Source organism: Petaurus breviceps, unplaced genomic scaffold (assembly GCF_028583685.1).
Source record: "Petaurus breviceps papuanus isolate PSGF00001 unplaced genomic scaffold, PetGlider_PUasm1.0 90925, whole genome shotgun sequence".
Classification (NCBI taxonomy): Eukaryota; Metazoa; Chordata; class Mammalia; order Diprotodontia; family Petauridae; genus Petaurus; species Petaurus breviceps.
In genome coordinates, this window is record NW_027187380.1 from 9,881,245 (window position 1) to 9,896,626 (window position 15,382).

General features: G+C 38.7%; 1 protein-coding gene across 2 annotated transcripts in view; it reads left to right on the top strand.

The window, feature by feature from the left end:
* The window catches only part of MAP3K3 (mitogen-activated protein kinase kinase kinase 3), a 112,766-nt gene that overhangs the window by 31,374 nt on the left and 66,010 nt on the right, over window positions 1-15,382 (top strand). Inside the window, exons 4-5 of one of the 2 annotated variants that reach the window (XM_069076250.1) lie at window positions 9,919-9,959; window positions 13,773-13,872. In XM_069076250.1, the coding sequence (XP_068932351.1) occupies window positions 9,919-9,959; window positions 13,773-13,872 (141 nt within the window). The remainder of the gene's footprint in view (window positions 1-9,918; window positions 9,960-13,772; window positions 13,873-15,382) is intronic. The other variant, XM_069076251.1, reaches the window with a different exon arrangement.

A 15,382-nucleotide genomic window follows, 5' to 3' on the forward strand; every position in this document is an offset into this window, starting at 1 on the left:
TTGGTTCTGTGCCCTCTATCTATGTATACCTGTAAACATATATATACACATACACATGTAATCATACGTCTGTATACCCTCCGATAAAGACTATATGTATATTTCTCTTTCTTTCAACTATTTTCATACTGAGAAAAGTTTCATCAGTTACAATTATCGTTTTTCCATGTAGGAATATAAATAGTTCAACTTTGATAAGTTCCTTATGATTTCTTTTCCCTGTTTACCTTCTCATGCTTCTCTTGCTTCTTGTATCTGAATGTCAGATTTTCTATTCAGCTCTGGTTTTTTCATCAAGAATGCTTGAAATTCCTCTATTCCACTGAATGACCATATTTTCCCCTGAAACATGATACTCAGTTTTGCTGGGTAGGTGACTCTTGGTTTTAATCCCAGCTCCTTTGCCCTCTGGGATATCGTATGCCAGGCCCTTCAATCTCTCAGTGTAGAAGCTGCCAGATCCTGTGTTACCCTGATTCATATTACACAGAGCTAGTAAGTATTAAGTGTTTGAGGCTGGATTTGAACTCAGGTCCTCCTGACTCCAGGGCTGGTGTAATTCACTGTGCTGCCTAGCCACCCTAGTCTTCAAAGATTTTTATATAAACTTTTCACCATCAAAGATAGAAAAATAATCACATTTGACTTTAACATCATAGTGCTAGATTTGCTTATAGAGAATGTAGAAATATGCTGAAGAGAACAAAGATGGGGAAAGGAAGCTAAACTAGACAAATTGACATAAAGGAGATCTTCATAGAGTCCCTCTTTTCCTTTGGCTTAAAGCACCATCTTCTGCATGAATCTTTTCCTGATCTTACCCAAACTGCTGTAGTGCTTTCCCTCCCAAATTACCATATATGTTAGCTAATTTTTTTTTTTTTACAAATATATGTGTGTATTTACTTCATATTTATTCAGCTTATATTTATTTATTTATTTATTTATTTATTTATTTTAAAGCAATCGGGGTTAAGTAACTTGCTCAAGGTTACACGCCCAGTTATTTCTGGGTGTGGTGCTGAGTATCTGAGCCCGGATTTGTTCAGCTTATATTTAAATATGTGCTTGTTGTCTCCCACTTTAGAATGTTAGCTCATGGATAGTGATTGTTTAACTCTTTGTGTTAAGGACCTTAACACAGTGCTTGGCATGTGAGATCTTAAAAAATACTTGCTGATTGATTGATAAATCTTTGCTATAGGTGATAAATTGTGAGGGCATTGAAGGATGGATTCCCAAAGTAGGGATGCTGAAGGTGTGGGGAAAAAAAGTGAGGTTTTATTAATATTGCGGGGGGAAGCAACCAAGAAAATACTATGAATTACTGAGCTATGTAGCTACTTTCCCCTTTGTTAGATTTTTCACAGGAGGATGTTATATTTGATCCTAGAAGTGTTAGGGAACAATTGGAACTTACTGAGCTGGGGGAGGTGACATGGTCAGACTTGCTCTTTTAGGAAGATCACTCTTCCCTCCCCCCCTTATTAAAATTTATTTACTATTAGTTTACAACATTCAGTTCCATAAGATTTTGAGTTCCAAATTTTCTGGCTTCCCCCCCCCCCCCCATGGCGGCATGCAGTTCAATTTAGATTCTACCTATACCTTCACGTTAAACATTAGTCAAGTTGTAAAGAAGAGTTATAACCAATGGAATGAACAAGAAAGAAGGAATTCTTATACCACATTCATTCATTGTTTAGCCATTCCCCAATTGATGGGCATCCCCTTGATTTCCAGTTCTTTGCCACCACAAAAAGAGCTGCTATAAATATTTTTGTACATATGGTTCCTTTTCCCACTTGTGTGATCTCTTTGGGTTACAGCCCTAGAAGTGGTATTGCTGGTCAAAGGATATGCACATTTTTATAGCCCTTTTGGGCATAGTTCTAAATTGCTCTCCAGAATGGTTAGATCAGTTCACAACTCCACCAAGAATGCATTAGTGTTCCAATTTTCCCACATCTTCTCCAGCATTTATCATTTTCCTGTTTTGTCATGTTGGCCAATCTGACAGGTGAAATATGGTACCTAAGAGTTATTTTGATTTGCATTTCTCTAATCAGTAGTGATTTACAACATTTTTTCATATGCTTATAGATTAACTTCTTCATCTGAAAAGTGCCTGTTCATATCCTTTGACCATTTATCAATTGGGGAATGACTTATATTCTTATGAATTTGACTCAGTTCTCTGTATGTTTTAGAGATGAGGCCTTTATCAGAGACACTGGTTGTAAAAATTGTTTCCCAGTTTTCTGCTTCCCTCCTAATCTTGGTTGCATTGACTTTGTTTGTACAAAAACTTTTCAATTTAATGTAATTAAAATTTTGCATTTTGTAATGCTGTCTATCTCTTGTTTGGTCATAAATTCTTCCCTTCTCCATAAATCTGACAGGTAAACTATCCCTTGCTCTCCCAGATTGCTTACAGCCTTTATATCTAAATCATAAACCCATTTAGACTTTATTTTGATATACAGTGTAAGATATTGGTCTATACCCAGTTTTTGCCATACTATTTCCAGTTTTCCAAGCAGTTTTTGTCAAATAGTGAGTTCTTATCCAAGAAGCTGGAGTCTTTAGGTTTATCAAACAGTAGGTTACAGGAAGATCACTCTTACAGCTGTATGGAAGATAGACTGGAGTGGGGAGAGATTTGTCCGCAAGAACAATTCATCAGGTATCCCTGAGAAGGAAGAGTACAGATACGAGGTGATGAAGGCATGTACCAGGCTGGTAGCAGTATCAAAGGACAGAAAGAGGAATATGCAAGAGACTTTATAAAGGTAAAATAGAATAGATATGGGGAGTAAGAGAGAATGAAAAGCTGAGCATGATACTTAGGTCGGGAGTCTGGGAGACTGGAAGGATTGTGGTGCCCTTAACGGTAATTAGTTTGAGGGGAAAATACATTCAATTTTCTACATGTTGAGTTTTGTGAAGTCCAGTAGGCACTTGGAGGTGCCATTCTGACAGTTAGCAGAGAGGTTAGGGCTGGATAAGTCGAATTGAGAATCATCAGCATAAAGATGGTAATGGGATGAGATCGCCAAATGAAATAGAGTAGGAGGAAAAAAGAGGAGGGACCAGAACAGAGTCCTGTGGGAACCCCACCCTTAGTGGGTGTGACATAGATGAAGATCCAGCAAAGGAGACTGAGAAGGAGCAGGTAGACAGGTAGGAAGAGAAGCAAGAGAGAATATTTTCCTGAAAACCTAGAGAGAAGAAAGTATCAAAGAAAAGACGATGATTGCCAGTGTCAGAGACTGCAGAGAGGTCAAGGACGAGAAATGAGAAAAGGTTATTAGGTTTGGCAATTAAGACATCATTAGTAGTGCCTTGCATATAATAATTGTTCACATATTTGTCAAATAATTAAATTTAATTGAAGCACAGATAGGGAAAAGGAGGAATATCCAATCTCTATTATACAGGTCTCGTCCCTTGTTGAGTGATTGGACATGTTCTGATGTGTTCTTTTCTATTTAGTCATTTAATCCATCATCCCCTACCTTAGTATGTTTATAGGCAGTTACTCATTAATATTTATTAAGTGTTGTAGAATAGGACAGGGTACAAGTATCTATGAAGTCTGAGAGCTGATCCAGCATTCTAGGAACCTTCCTACCAAACCCAATAGTAATACATGTAAGTAGAGGGCGTCTTCCCTTTTCTTTGGCTAGAGGGAGCCACTCTATAATCCCTGCTGCAGGAACATAGAGGAATAAGCCTGACCAGTGCCAGTCCTCACTGGGAGAAACTCAAGCTCCAGGTCTTCCCCCATGTTTTTAATATGTGGTAAATTTACGAAGTCAGTCAAGTTGCCTGGGGACATTCTGGCACTGAGTTTAATTCCTAGTAAAAGCATGTGCAGGGTAAAAAAAAAGTGATGAAAAGGTTAAACATTCTTTGTCTATAGTAGAGTACTGTCCTATAGGACTAGTCCTTTTAGTCTGACCTTTAAAGCTTCTGGAGATAATAACCTAACTGCTAGAAATTCCAGTAGGAGAGAAATCTATCCTCACCTCTGCTGATTTATCTCCTCTTCTTTGCCTTGCATTTTATTGTGTGAGTAAGGCCTAAAGCAGAAGAGACTTCCTCTTAAGTTATTTGCGAACAGGGAGACTTGCTAGCTATCTTTCAAGGGTTTGAAAGTAAACTTGTTCTGCTTGATTCCAGAGGTCAAAGCTAGGCATAATGGGTAGATATCATAGAAGCAGATTGGGGTTTGATGTGAGGAAAAACTTCTGACTAATTAGAACTATCCAGAAGAGGAATGGGCTGCCTCATGAAGAAGTAAAGCAGTGACTGAATGATCACTCAGAAGGGATAATGTAGGGAAGATACTTGTTCAGATACTAGTTTGACTAAATGCCCTCCAAGATCCCTTCCAAGTTATAAAAGCTGTGATTCATTGAAGGAGATAGTTACTTACACATTTAATTGGCATTTCTTTAAAATAGACTAATGAGAACATATTAAAGTTAAAATTTTATTTTCAGTGCTCTTTTTAAAACATTTCTTTTCCTTTTCAAAAATTCATCCTTGACATAAGACTCAAAAATATACAGTAGGGAGATAAAGAACCAGGAGGGTGAGAGTAGATGGTGGCTCTCAGGAAGAAGAAAGAGGAGATTTAAGCTTTTTCAGATCACAAATAGCCATAAAATCTGTTTTCAATTTGGAATTTTGCAAATAAAATGGTTAAAATATCTATACCTTTTTGATCCAGAGATTGTACCCCTAGGTGTATACCCCCAGGAGATCATTGATAAAAGAAAAGGACCCCCATAAAACCTGGTAAACAGTGATCTATTCAGTATTTCTCAAATTCTCTCCACACCCCACTCTCATCATTTCCCCGACTTTATGCTGAGATTTGGGGAATTCAAATGGCATTTCTACTGTAGCAGCTTTATGGCATTAGTGGAAGTCCTACTACTAATCGTTTTCTTAATTGAGATAGTCATATTGCCCTGACATTGTTCTCTGTTTCTGTTTCATGTTATTTAATTCCCATAGGAACCTTATAGATTAATCCAGTGTAACCCCCAATTTTGAGGAATCTCAGTGATTTGAGTTGAATGATTGACCCAAAGTTATATAGCTAATTGTGATGGGGTTAAGATTTGAACCCATTGTACACAATTACAGACACAATGTATGTATGATGACCAACTTTGATAGACTGGACTCTTTTTAGCAATGCAGCAATATAAGTCAATCCCAAAAGACTCATGATGGAGAGAGATGTCTACATCCTGAGAAAGAACTAGAATGAACTGAGTATGAATCCAAATTGAAGCAAACTACCTGATCTTTTTCTTTTTCTTGTCCAGTTTTGTTTCCTCTTTACGTAATTTTTCATTCCATCTGATACAATCCGTCCTTATAACCTGACTAATGTCTAATGTGAAAGTATTTGCAGATGCTATATTTGATTGTATACCGTCATGGGGGGGAGGGGAGAGAAAATTTGAAACTCAAGGAATTGTGGAATTGAATCTTGTAAACTAAAAGTAAACAAACAAATTAATAAAGAAAAAAAGACAAATATAACACACACACACACACACACACAAAAGATTTGAACCCAGCTCCTCTAATTCTAAATTCAGTGCTCTTTTTTTAAAGTTACATCACTTCTGTTGCTTCTTTTATATATTTTCTGTCACCAAATTAGTTGTAGGGGAATGGGTAAAGAGCCTAAATTGTTATACTATGATCTCTCCCAGCAGACTGTGCACCTCCCAGTTGCATTGTTTCTCCCCCATTAGATTGTGAGCTCCTACATGGTGTAAACCATCTTTTGACTTTCTTTGTATCCTTAGTGCTTAGCACAGTGCCTGGCACATCATAAGTTCATAATAAATGTTTATTGACTGACAGTTCAGTTTAGCCAGGTTCTTTTGTTTTTATATTTATAATACATGAGCTCTATGCTACATGATACAAGGAACAGAAAAGAAATGTAAGACGTGGTCTCGATATCTATGAACTCTTCTGGCAAAATGAAACTCACATGAAACTTTTAAACAGCAACATAAGTTTGTATGTGATTGTGCCAAAGTGTATGGTACAGATAAAGAAAGTTACAGGGAATCAGATTAGGAAGGAGGGAACTCTATGGACTGGAGTCATTGGAAAAGCTAAGATTGAAAAATGTTGGGTTTAAACAGTGCTTGAAGGATTGATGGAATTTATATAAGTAGAAAGAAGAATCAGTGGATATCTGGATGGGAGAACAAAAGCAAAGGCAGAGAGAGAGAAGCAAGCAGGTTAAAGGAGGAGGTCAGAGTTGTAGGGTTTCTCAATGTGGGCTTCTAGGAGGAGGCTTGATAAATCTCAGGTAGATGTGCTTTAAGTGGTAGACTCAGTAAGCAATAAAAAATTTTAACTTTTCCCTGCAAATGTAGAAAAATGCTTAGCTTGTGACCTCACCCAGAAATGCATTTTCCTTAATTATTGGAGGGGAGCTTTTTGGAAGAGATTTGAAACACGCTGATTCATTCTAGAAATGGGAGCTAAATGAAATTCTGGACTCCCTAGGCTATGGGTTATAGCAGAGTAAACAAAATGACCTGGGCCACATAGATAGTCACATTGATGTCATTCAAAGTCTTATCTAGAATATGGCAAATTGGGGTGCTTGCCTCAAACTCCATGCATAAGAAGAAGGAGAAGGAAACAGCAAAAGAAGCTGGTATTTGTGTGCAATAAGAATCTTTATGTCACCCAACCTGTCTTACTGAGGCATCATGAGTAGCTGAGATTGACTTCCTAACAATAATACCTCATTTTCCTGTTTCACACATAGTCTCTCACTGCTGGCTTCCTTCCCCTCCAGACTTCGAAAAATTCTCTAGCTCACTGATTGTTGGCTTCATTAGTCTCTGCCTCTGCTTCTGTTACAATCTCACTTAAGAGCAATTTTCCATCAACTTTTCCACAAACTCTTCCAGAAAGAGTGGTGATTCTGTGATTTTTCCTTTTTCTCAGGTTCTCCCATTTAAGCTTTATATACATTGGTAGATGAGCTAAGCTTCAGCTGGCTGTCCTGCATTCCCACCTGGAAGACACTTCCTCTCCTTGCCTCTGCCTCATAGAGTCCTTTTCTTCATTCAGAATTTAGCTTAAGCATCATCTTCTGCATGAAGCCTTTGCTGATTTTCTACCTGCTAGTGCCCTCCTTCTCGAGAAATATCATGTATTTAACTGCTTTATGCATATTTGTATTTATTTACTTTATATTTGTGCTGCATGCATGTATAATATGCATGTACTTGTCTCCTCCTTTAGACTATAAATTCCTTGTGATTAGGAATTATTTCATTCTTTGTGCTTTATATCCCCAGTGCTTAGCACAATGCCTGGAACATGGTAGTTGCTTAATAAATTTTTGTTGATTGATTTAGTTGCTTGTTTGACACTTGAATTGCTGCTACTGGGGGGTACAGTACTTATATTTGTATACTGTAGAAAAAAGAGAGCTGCTTTAAGTTTGACATCCAGATTAAGTATTATCATTACTATAAGGAGTGATACTGCAGGGATGATTCTAGGGGACATAAAGAAAACTTCTTTATTTAAGAGATCTACTGTCTTCTGTTAGCTTTTTGGGGATGTCAGTCTCTCTTGACATTGCTTTACAATCAGCTAACCCCAGGCTTCTCTTGTATCTTGAAGGTACAGTTCCTCCTAGTTCCTGGGGAAGGAGCCCTTAATATAACTACACTTTGCCTCCCTCTTTTACCACTAAGCTGTAAGCTGTACTTTTTACTTATTTCCCATTTCCTTAGATTTCTAGACCATCTTCTCTCTAAGCTTACCTCATTCCTCTTTTTTCCCCATACATTTTCCATTCTGATGCTTACATGGAATATAGTAGGTGCCTAATAAATGCTTGTTTGCTTGTTTTATCCTGTCTGCTTAATCTCTGTCTCCTTAATTCCTTGGTAATCTTCCATTTCTCTTTGTTTTCCTATATATTTCATTTTGTGTTTATCACCCTATAATTCTTTTAAGATGCTTGTTTCCCATTTATACCTCCTCCTTTGTTATCTACTGCTGTTACTATTGATTGTGTTTTCTGTTCTGATAATGACAACTAAAATCATTTTAATGAATGTTTAAGTGTCTGTTATATGTAAGGTATTCTTAGACATTGGAGTTAGAGATAAAAATGAAAGTCACAGGTATACAGGTAAGTGTTAGAAAAGGTAGGAAAGTGAGATGGAGGCAAAGGAAAGACTCAAAGTGTTCTAAGAATATTTAAGAGGGGTGGCTGGGTGGTGAAGTGAATAGAGCACCGGCCCTGGAATCAGGAGGACCTGAGTTCAAATCCGGCCTCAGACGCTTGACACACTTGCTAGCTGTGTGACTTTGGGCAAGTCACTTAACCCCAATTGCCCTCCAAAAAGCAAAAAAAAAATAATATTTAAGCAGAGAGCACACTTTCATGGGGTGGGGGTGGAGGGCAGCTTACAGAAGGCTACATGGTAGAGGTGGGTCCCTGAGTTGATCTTTTTTTGGGAAGGTAGGGCAGTTGGGGTTAAGTGACTTGCCCAAGGTCACATGGCTAGTTTTTTGTGTTAAGTGTCTGAGGCTGGATTTGAACTCAGGTCCTCCTGACTCCAGGGCCGGTGTTCTATTTACTGTGCCACCTAGCCTTCCTTCCCCTCCCCCCACCTCCCCACTTGATCTTTGAAGGAAGATAATGATTCTGAAAGTTGAAGACAAGGAAGAAAGTGTATTCTAGGCATAGGGGACAAACACTATGAACAGGTTACCTGTTGACTTCTGGAAATAGTTTAATTGGAAGGAAGAAAAGAAAAAGCATTTATTAAGCACTTTATAAGTATTTTCTTCTTTAATCCCCACAATAACCCTAATAGATAGGTGCTGTTACCCATGAACCATGACAGTAGGTGTCTGAGACTGGATTTGAATTCTGATGTTCCCGACCCATTGTTTCTTAACCCAAACAGAGAGTATGTAAAGGGGAAGCTGTTAGTGGCCCAGAACTGGGAAGTCAGGAGATAGGAATTTGACATATGACCCTAACAAGTCAGTTAACTTCTCTGGGCCTTAGTTTCTTAACCTCTAAAATGAGTTATGTAAATTAGGTAATTCCTAAGGTCCTTTTCAACTCTGATAGCCTATCATTTCACTATGAAGGCTATCTTTAATGTTATTTTTCTTTTGAGAGAGAAGTTAAGGCAATTGGAGTTAATTGATTTGCCCAAGGTCACATAGGTAGTATAGTATGTCAAGTGTCTGAGGCCAGATTTGAACTCAGGTCCTCCTGACTCGAGGGCCAGTGCTCTATTCACTATACCACATAGCTGCCCCTTTAACGTTAATTTTAACCAAATCTCACCCATGTAAAAATGTTAACAGGGGAAGAAGTGTTCAATATGATCTGATCTCATGTCAACTATTCACTCCAGGTGAATAATGAAAACTAGGCTGCCAGGGTTCCATTAGGAAGGGCACAGAAACTGTTGCAAGGGAAATTATTCTTACTGGGAGGTAATATGGCAGGGATAATATCTGTCATCACCTGGAGAACAGAGGGTACTTGCTTACAGTTCTGCTGTGAATGCAGGAAGGAAGCATCATGGGCACATTAGATGGGGCACGTCACTCTAAGGAGTTCTGCCTTTATGGGTCACAACCTTGTAGGTTAGCTTCAGAGCTGGTAGTCTGGAATGTTGGAGAGAGAATGAAATGCCTCTGTATGGACAGAAAAGCCGAGATACTTGTCTAGGGTGGGCTTGTTGAGCTATGCTAAAGAGCTGACTAGGACTTTTCTTGTGAATGTACCTGTATGTGTATTCCAACAAATACATACTTGGAAAATCACCTGCCAAAGTGATCATCCCTAACCTGTCTTTCTCTTTTCCTTGGCAGAGTGATGTAAGGATCAAGTTTGAGCACAGTGGGGAAAGACGGTAAGTCTCCCTTCTCCCCTGTAATGAGACATAGATTTGGCAAAACTCTTAGGAAATGCACTGCTTAGGGAAGTGAGTCTTCCTATAGTGGGTGGTCTCTGGGTTCAGGGAGACAAGGCCCAGAAGAGTAGTGGCTGCACAACAGACTTTCCAAGAGACCACCTATTCTTGATCTGGGAACTGGAAGAGATTTTTACTGCTGTATTTTTACTTATGTAGCTTAATTATGTAGCATAATGCTATGGTAAAATCTGGACCCCAAATTGCACTTCTCTTTTGTTGGTAGTACTGGTTGGGGAAAAAGCCAAGACAAAGGCTTTGCTGAGTCCCGTGTGCATCCTGCCTTCAGCGTCCTCTTAGACCTCTCTGCCCGAGAGGTTAAGATACAGCAAGAATATGCCTTGTGATGGGGCCATTCCTACTGCTGATTTGGAAGCTCCTGCCTTGTTTACAGTATCTTTCAGGAATAGCTGAAGGCTAGCTCTAAGGCATGGATCTATAAGCTCACAGAGTTCCCTAATACACTAATATTGTCAGTAATGGGAGGCTTCATAGATATGACAAGGAGACAGAAAGGTTTCCTCTCTTTTCTCCAGATGTGATAGCCTTTTAGTGACAGTAGAATAGAAAGCTGTCAGAATTCTTTGAGCAGATGGGAGAAAGTGAGCTTTTTTCACCTCCAGTAGGAAATGCCTTTTTTCTACCACTTTCATTTCAGTTGTCTTGCGTCATGAGATAAGGAAATGATTTCTAGTGGTAAGAAACAGAAATGACCTTTTCTGAAATTAAGTGTTTCTAATGCTGTTTTGCAGGTGCCAGAAAGTTCAGATCCTAGTACTGTTTGGTATCTTTCTCTTTTCATATCTTTCTCTATCTCCCTCTTTCTCTCTCTCCTTCCCACTCTTTCCCTGTCCTCCCTCTTTTTCTCTTGCCCCTCCCCTTCTTATCTCACTCTTTCCCTCCCCTCCTTTCTCTCTTTATCCCTCCTTTCCCCCTCTCCTGAGCTATTCGTTTTTTTTGCCTCTCTTCTCTCCACCACCCACCACCCCTCCCTAGCAAGGTTCTTTGTACCTCACTGAATCTCTGGGAACAGTATTTCTCTTGATGTAAAAGATCAATTCAGAGACACACAATCTACTCTTGACTTATGTAATATAGTCATTGGTGGTTCTTTGCCTACTAGCTGTCTCCAGCCCATTTTGAAAACTGCCTTGTGCATTCTTGGAACAGTTTCAGTTCTTTTCCTCCCAAAATTCAAGAGAAACAACTTTGAGTGCATGTGACTCCATAAGAATTGTGGACCAGTTAGTTCCTATTAAAAACACATGGAGCTGTAAGCTCTGGAGAAGGAGATGAATGACTTATTTTAAAAACAACTCAGTCACTAACCTGAAGCATAGTTGCTCTCTAGTCTTAGTGTTGTAGCAGCTATTACAGAGTGAAAATATGGCAGCCATTTAACCTGTGCCTGAGAGAAGAATGGTCATTGTTTCTTGCTAGTCTGCTGTCTTAATGCTCTGATACCATATTAGAGCTTCAGTGCCATTCTCAGATTTCTAAAGAGAACAAACCCACTTAACTATGTTCTGAATTCAGCCCCAGTGTTTGGTCTCAGTGCTGTTTGTTAATAACTCAGAGGTTAATTTGCCAACCTAACATTTTTGCTTTTTACACTTCTGTCCCAAAGTAGTGTTTGAGAGAACTTGGAACAGGAGAGATTTTTCACAAGAAAAAATTGAATAAAAAGCTTAGTTGTATGTGAGTCTAGTTATGCAGTTTATGTTTGCCTGAATTCCTCATTCCCAAAGTGGTATGCAGTTACAGTGAGCATACTTGAACTAAGAAAGTGAATGTGTGTTTTGGTATCAAAGAAACTGCCAGGTCTAACCACAGATATTTAAGGTGGTCAGGGAGGAATGGACTTCTGTCCTGAATAGCAGGGATTTGATGTCAGTTTTAAAAACTAACATACTCTTTGTATGGAGTTGTTTCTGGGAGCAATGGCATTTCAGTATTTGCGTGTAGTATATATGTTTGAAGCCTTTACACAGAGCTTAAGTATACCAGTGCCAAGTTCAAACTGCCTTGTGCCAAATTACTTTAGTCTTGTGTATTGATTTCTTTTAAAAATACATTTTATTGATATTGTCATGTGCAATCCTTTATAATGAAGAATTTTTCTAAATAAAGAACCATAGGGAAGAATCTTTCTAAAAAAAAAAAGAGCCATAGGGCAAAACTAACCAGCCCATTCAAAAATCTGAAATTAGATGTAATGTTTCACACTTACAGAGAAGAGAGAGGCACCTTTTCATATTGCTTCTTTGGACCCAATCTTGGTCATTATAATTTCACACCATTCATTTTCATTTGTTTTGTTGTTAATCTTTTTATTTATATTATTGTAGTCATTTTCCTGCTTCTGTTTATTTCAGTTATAAGTTCTGTATCTCTTTTTGATCTACCTCAGTCAGGATCTGAGATTGGCTGAGAGAAAAATACAGGGAAAGGTGATTTCTTATCCCATGTAGGGGCTTTTTCTTTGATGTTAGAGGTTCTCAGAATGTGAAAATATACCTTCGAGTAAACTTTATTGGAAACTTAGTCTCTAACAGCAGTAATGGTACTTTAAGCTAACATGATAGGCTGAAAGGACAATCCCCAAAGTTCTGACCTCCTAGCCTGCCCAAGAAAGCTGAAGAAAATATTGTTGGGGCTGCTAGGTGGCGCAGTGAACAGAGCACTGGCCCTGACGTCAGGAGGACCTAAGTTCAAATACAGCCTCAGACACTTAACACAAAACTAGCCGTGTGACCTTGAGTAAGTCACTTTATCCCAATTGCCCTGCCTTCCCCCTCCAAAAAGAAAAAAAAAAAGAAAATGTTGTTGCTTAAGAATATTGAGCAGGTGTCTAGCCTTTCTGTTGATGTTCCCAAGGCAGAAGGAGTGTCTGTAATGGTTAACAGGAAGCTTAAGAATAACACATTCTTAATTGTAATAATCAAACTTAAGAGGTGAGAAAATATACCTCCCTTTCCTCTCTGCAGAAATGGAGGAGAGGGAACTGTAGGTGTAGAATATTTTATACACTTTGAGGCACCACTGATGTATTGATTGTTTTTGCTGAACTGCTTTTTTCCTTTTCTTTTTCAATCTTTTGTTACAAGGGATGGATCACTAGGCAGGAAATGGGAGAGGGATAAATTTTGAAATGAAAGTGATATAAGAACAAGATATAAAAAGATTTTTCAACGACTTATATACCTACTGTTCTTGTTATAGATAAGTCATTTAGCAGTGTCAGCTACAAAATGAAGGAAATCTACAGAAATTTGTGTTACTTAGAAGTCTAATCAAGGACTGTCTTCTGAACATCAGATTATTCAAGTGACAGCCACAGGCCTCTAAAAAACGACAGTGGAAAGGGCCTTTCAGACCATAGAGCTGGTCCATCTGGTCAGTCTTTCTTGCTCTGTACATCTTCCTCTTTGACACTTCCTATGGTGTTTGTGCCATAGCTTTTTAAGCTTCAAAGTGTGAATGGTGAAATTATACTTGGTGTTAGCAAATTTGGTTAAGCCTTACATCTACACAGTGAGTTGGTGTAGATAATCCAGAAACTGGAGTCTTACTACAGTTCAACAAGTTTTTTAGCTGTATCAGTGCCTGTATACCATTGATCAGCCTAAGACATGGGCAGACACACCTGTGAGAAGTGGGGGAGGGGAGGACTGAAGAAGAAAGGGAGAAAAAAAATCATTACATATTCCTCTATCAAACACACAGTTTACTAGTTCTTTTTCTACTCTTCAGAATTATACCATTTAGCCGCCCTGTGAGATATGAAGATGTGGAACAGAAGGTGAAGACAGCATTTGGGCAACCTCTAGTTCTCCATTATATGAATAATGAGGTAAGAGAATATAGTGATAGCCCTGGAGCCAAGATGAGGACAGCTACCCATCTCCTTCCTCCTTGTGCAGATGAGGACTTTTTTCTAGTTTTCCCTTTCACATCTTTATGTTTCCTTCTTTGGAATCCATCTTCATAGCTCTCACAGCAACTTGATTTCTGCTCTTTCCTCTAGGGGAGAAAATGCAAGCATCTCCATTTCTCTCCTTCCTGTTCACAGTGGGTAGCTCTGACTCCCATGGTGTGATCAAGGTCCTCTGAGTCTCCTTTAAGCTGTGTGAGGGGATCTCCATTCTTTCCAGCTTTGTGCACTGCTTCCAAGAGGAAAGGTGGGCTCAGTGTTGGGGACAGGGCAGCTTGTTGGGTAGAATCCTCATCTGAGAAATCAGAAATTCAGGTTTCTGTGTCCAGTGGAACTTCAATTTTTGATTATCCACAAGTAAGTTTTCTGTATTGTAGTTTGTTTCAAATCTTGGTTTCAAGATTTTATTGAAACTTAGCACCTATTCAACTTTGTAACTTTAACCTCTCAGACTCTCCCTTAGTTACTTTTATTTCGGGTTTAGGGATTGAGGGGTGGGGGGAGGTCCCTCTTAGGATTTATGAAACTTTTGACCTTTTAATTTCTTCCCTTCAGGGAAGATTTGAAAAGTGGCAACTGGGTTTTGGTTGGTGCATTGCATAACTTAATAAGCTATGCATACAATTTTGGGGTTATCCGTGGTAGAATCTCTCAGTGCCTGCATGCTAAAAAGGTGAAACAGAAAAAAGATATTTATTTCCAACATGGAGTGGAAACTTCACTAAATTCTTCTTCTCTGTGGCACTGAGATTCTCAAATACTGTGCTTGTGAAGTACAAGCTTTGGATGGTCCTCCCAAGGTTTCGGAAAAGTCTTACATCTGGGTCTGGTGGCAGATTCTGTCTGCTGCCTGAGGGCCAGCCTAGCTAGTTTCCAGATGGAGAGACTCCTCACTGAATTGGTTGTAGGGAATAGGATTTTTCAGAATTTGTCAGTCATAGCAACTCTCACTCTTCTAAGTCATAGAGTAGTTGTTATCTTCATCAATGGCGAGATCGAACAAACAACAGCAGAATCACAGATCTAGTCCAGTACTGAAGTACAGAGCAGAGAGCTTGTAAGAGTTGAGCAGAGAGTCAACTTTATAGTTCCTCATGAAGCATCTTTTCACATTATCAATCAAGCATTTATTAAACAACTACTATATCCCATCTGGGATACAAAGAAAAAAGAGAAATGGTCTCTGTTCCCGAGGAACATAAGTGTTTTAAGTATACAACAGCCTCATTGTTTTGACATATTAGACACTTTCTGTGTAGTTTGGGCCTGTAAACCTGGGACAGGGGGTAATACTCTAAGTTTGAAGCCTAAATATTTCTTGTTCTTTTATAATATCAAAAATTGGATATATTGCCTTGTAATTCATGAAAATTAGGAATGTTCAACTTTCCATTTTCTGCGTGGAATTAAGAAGTATAGAAAATCTGAA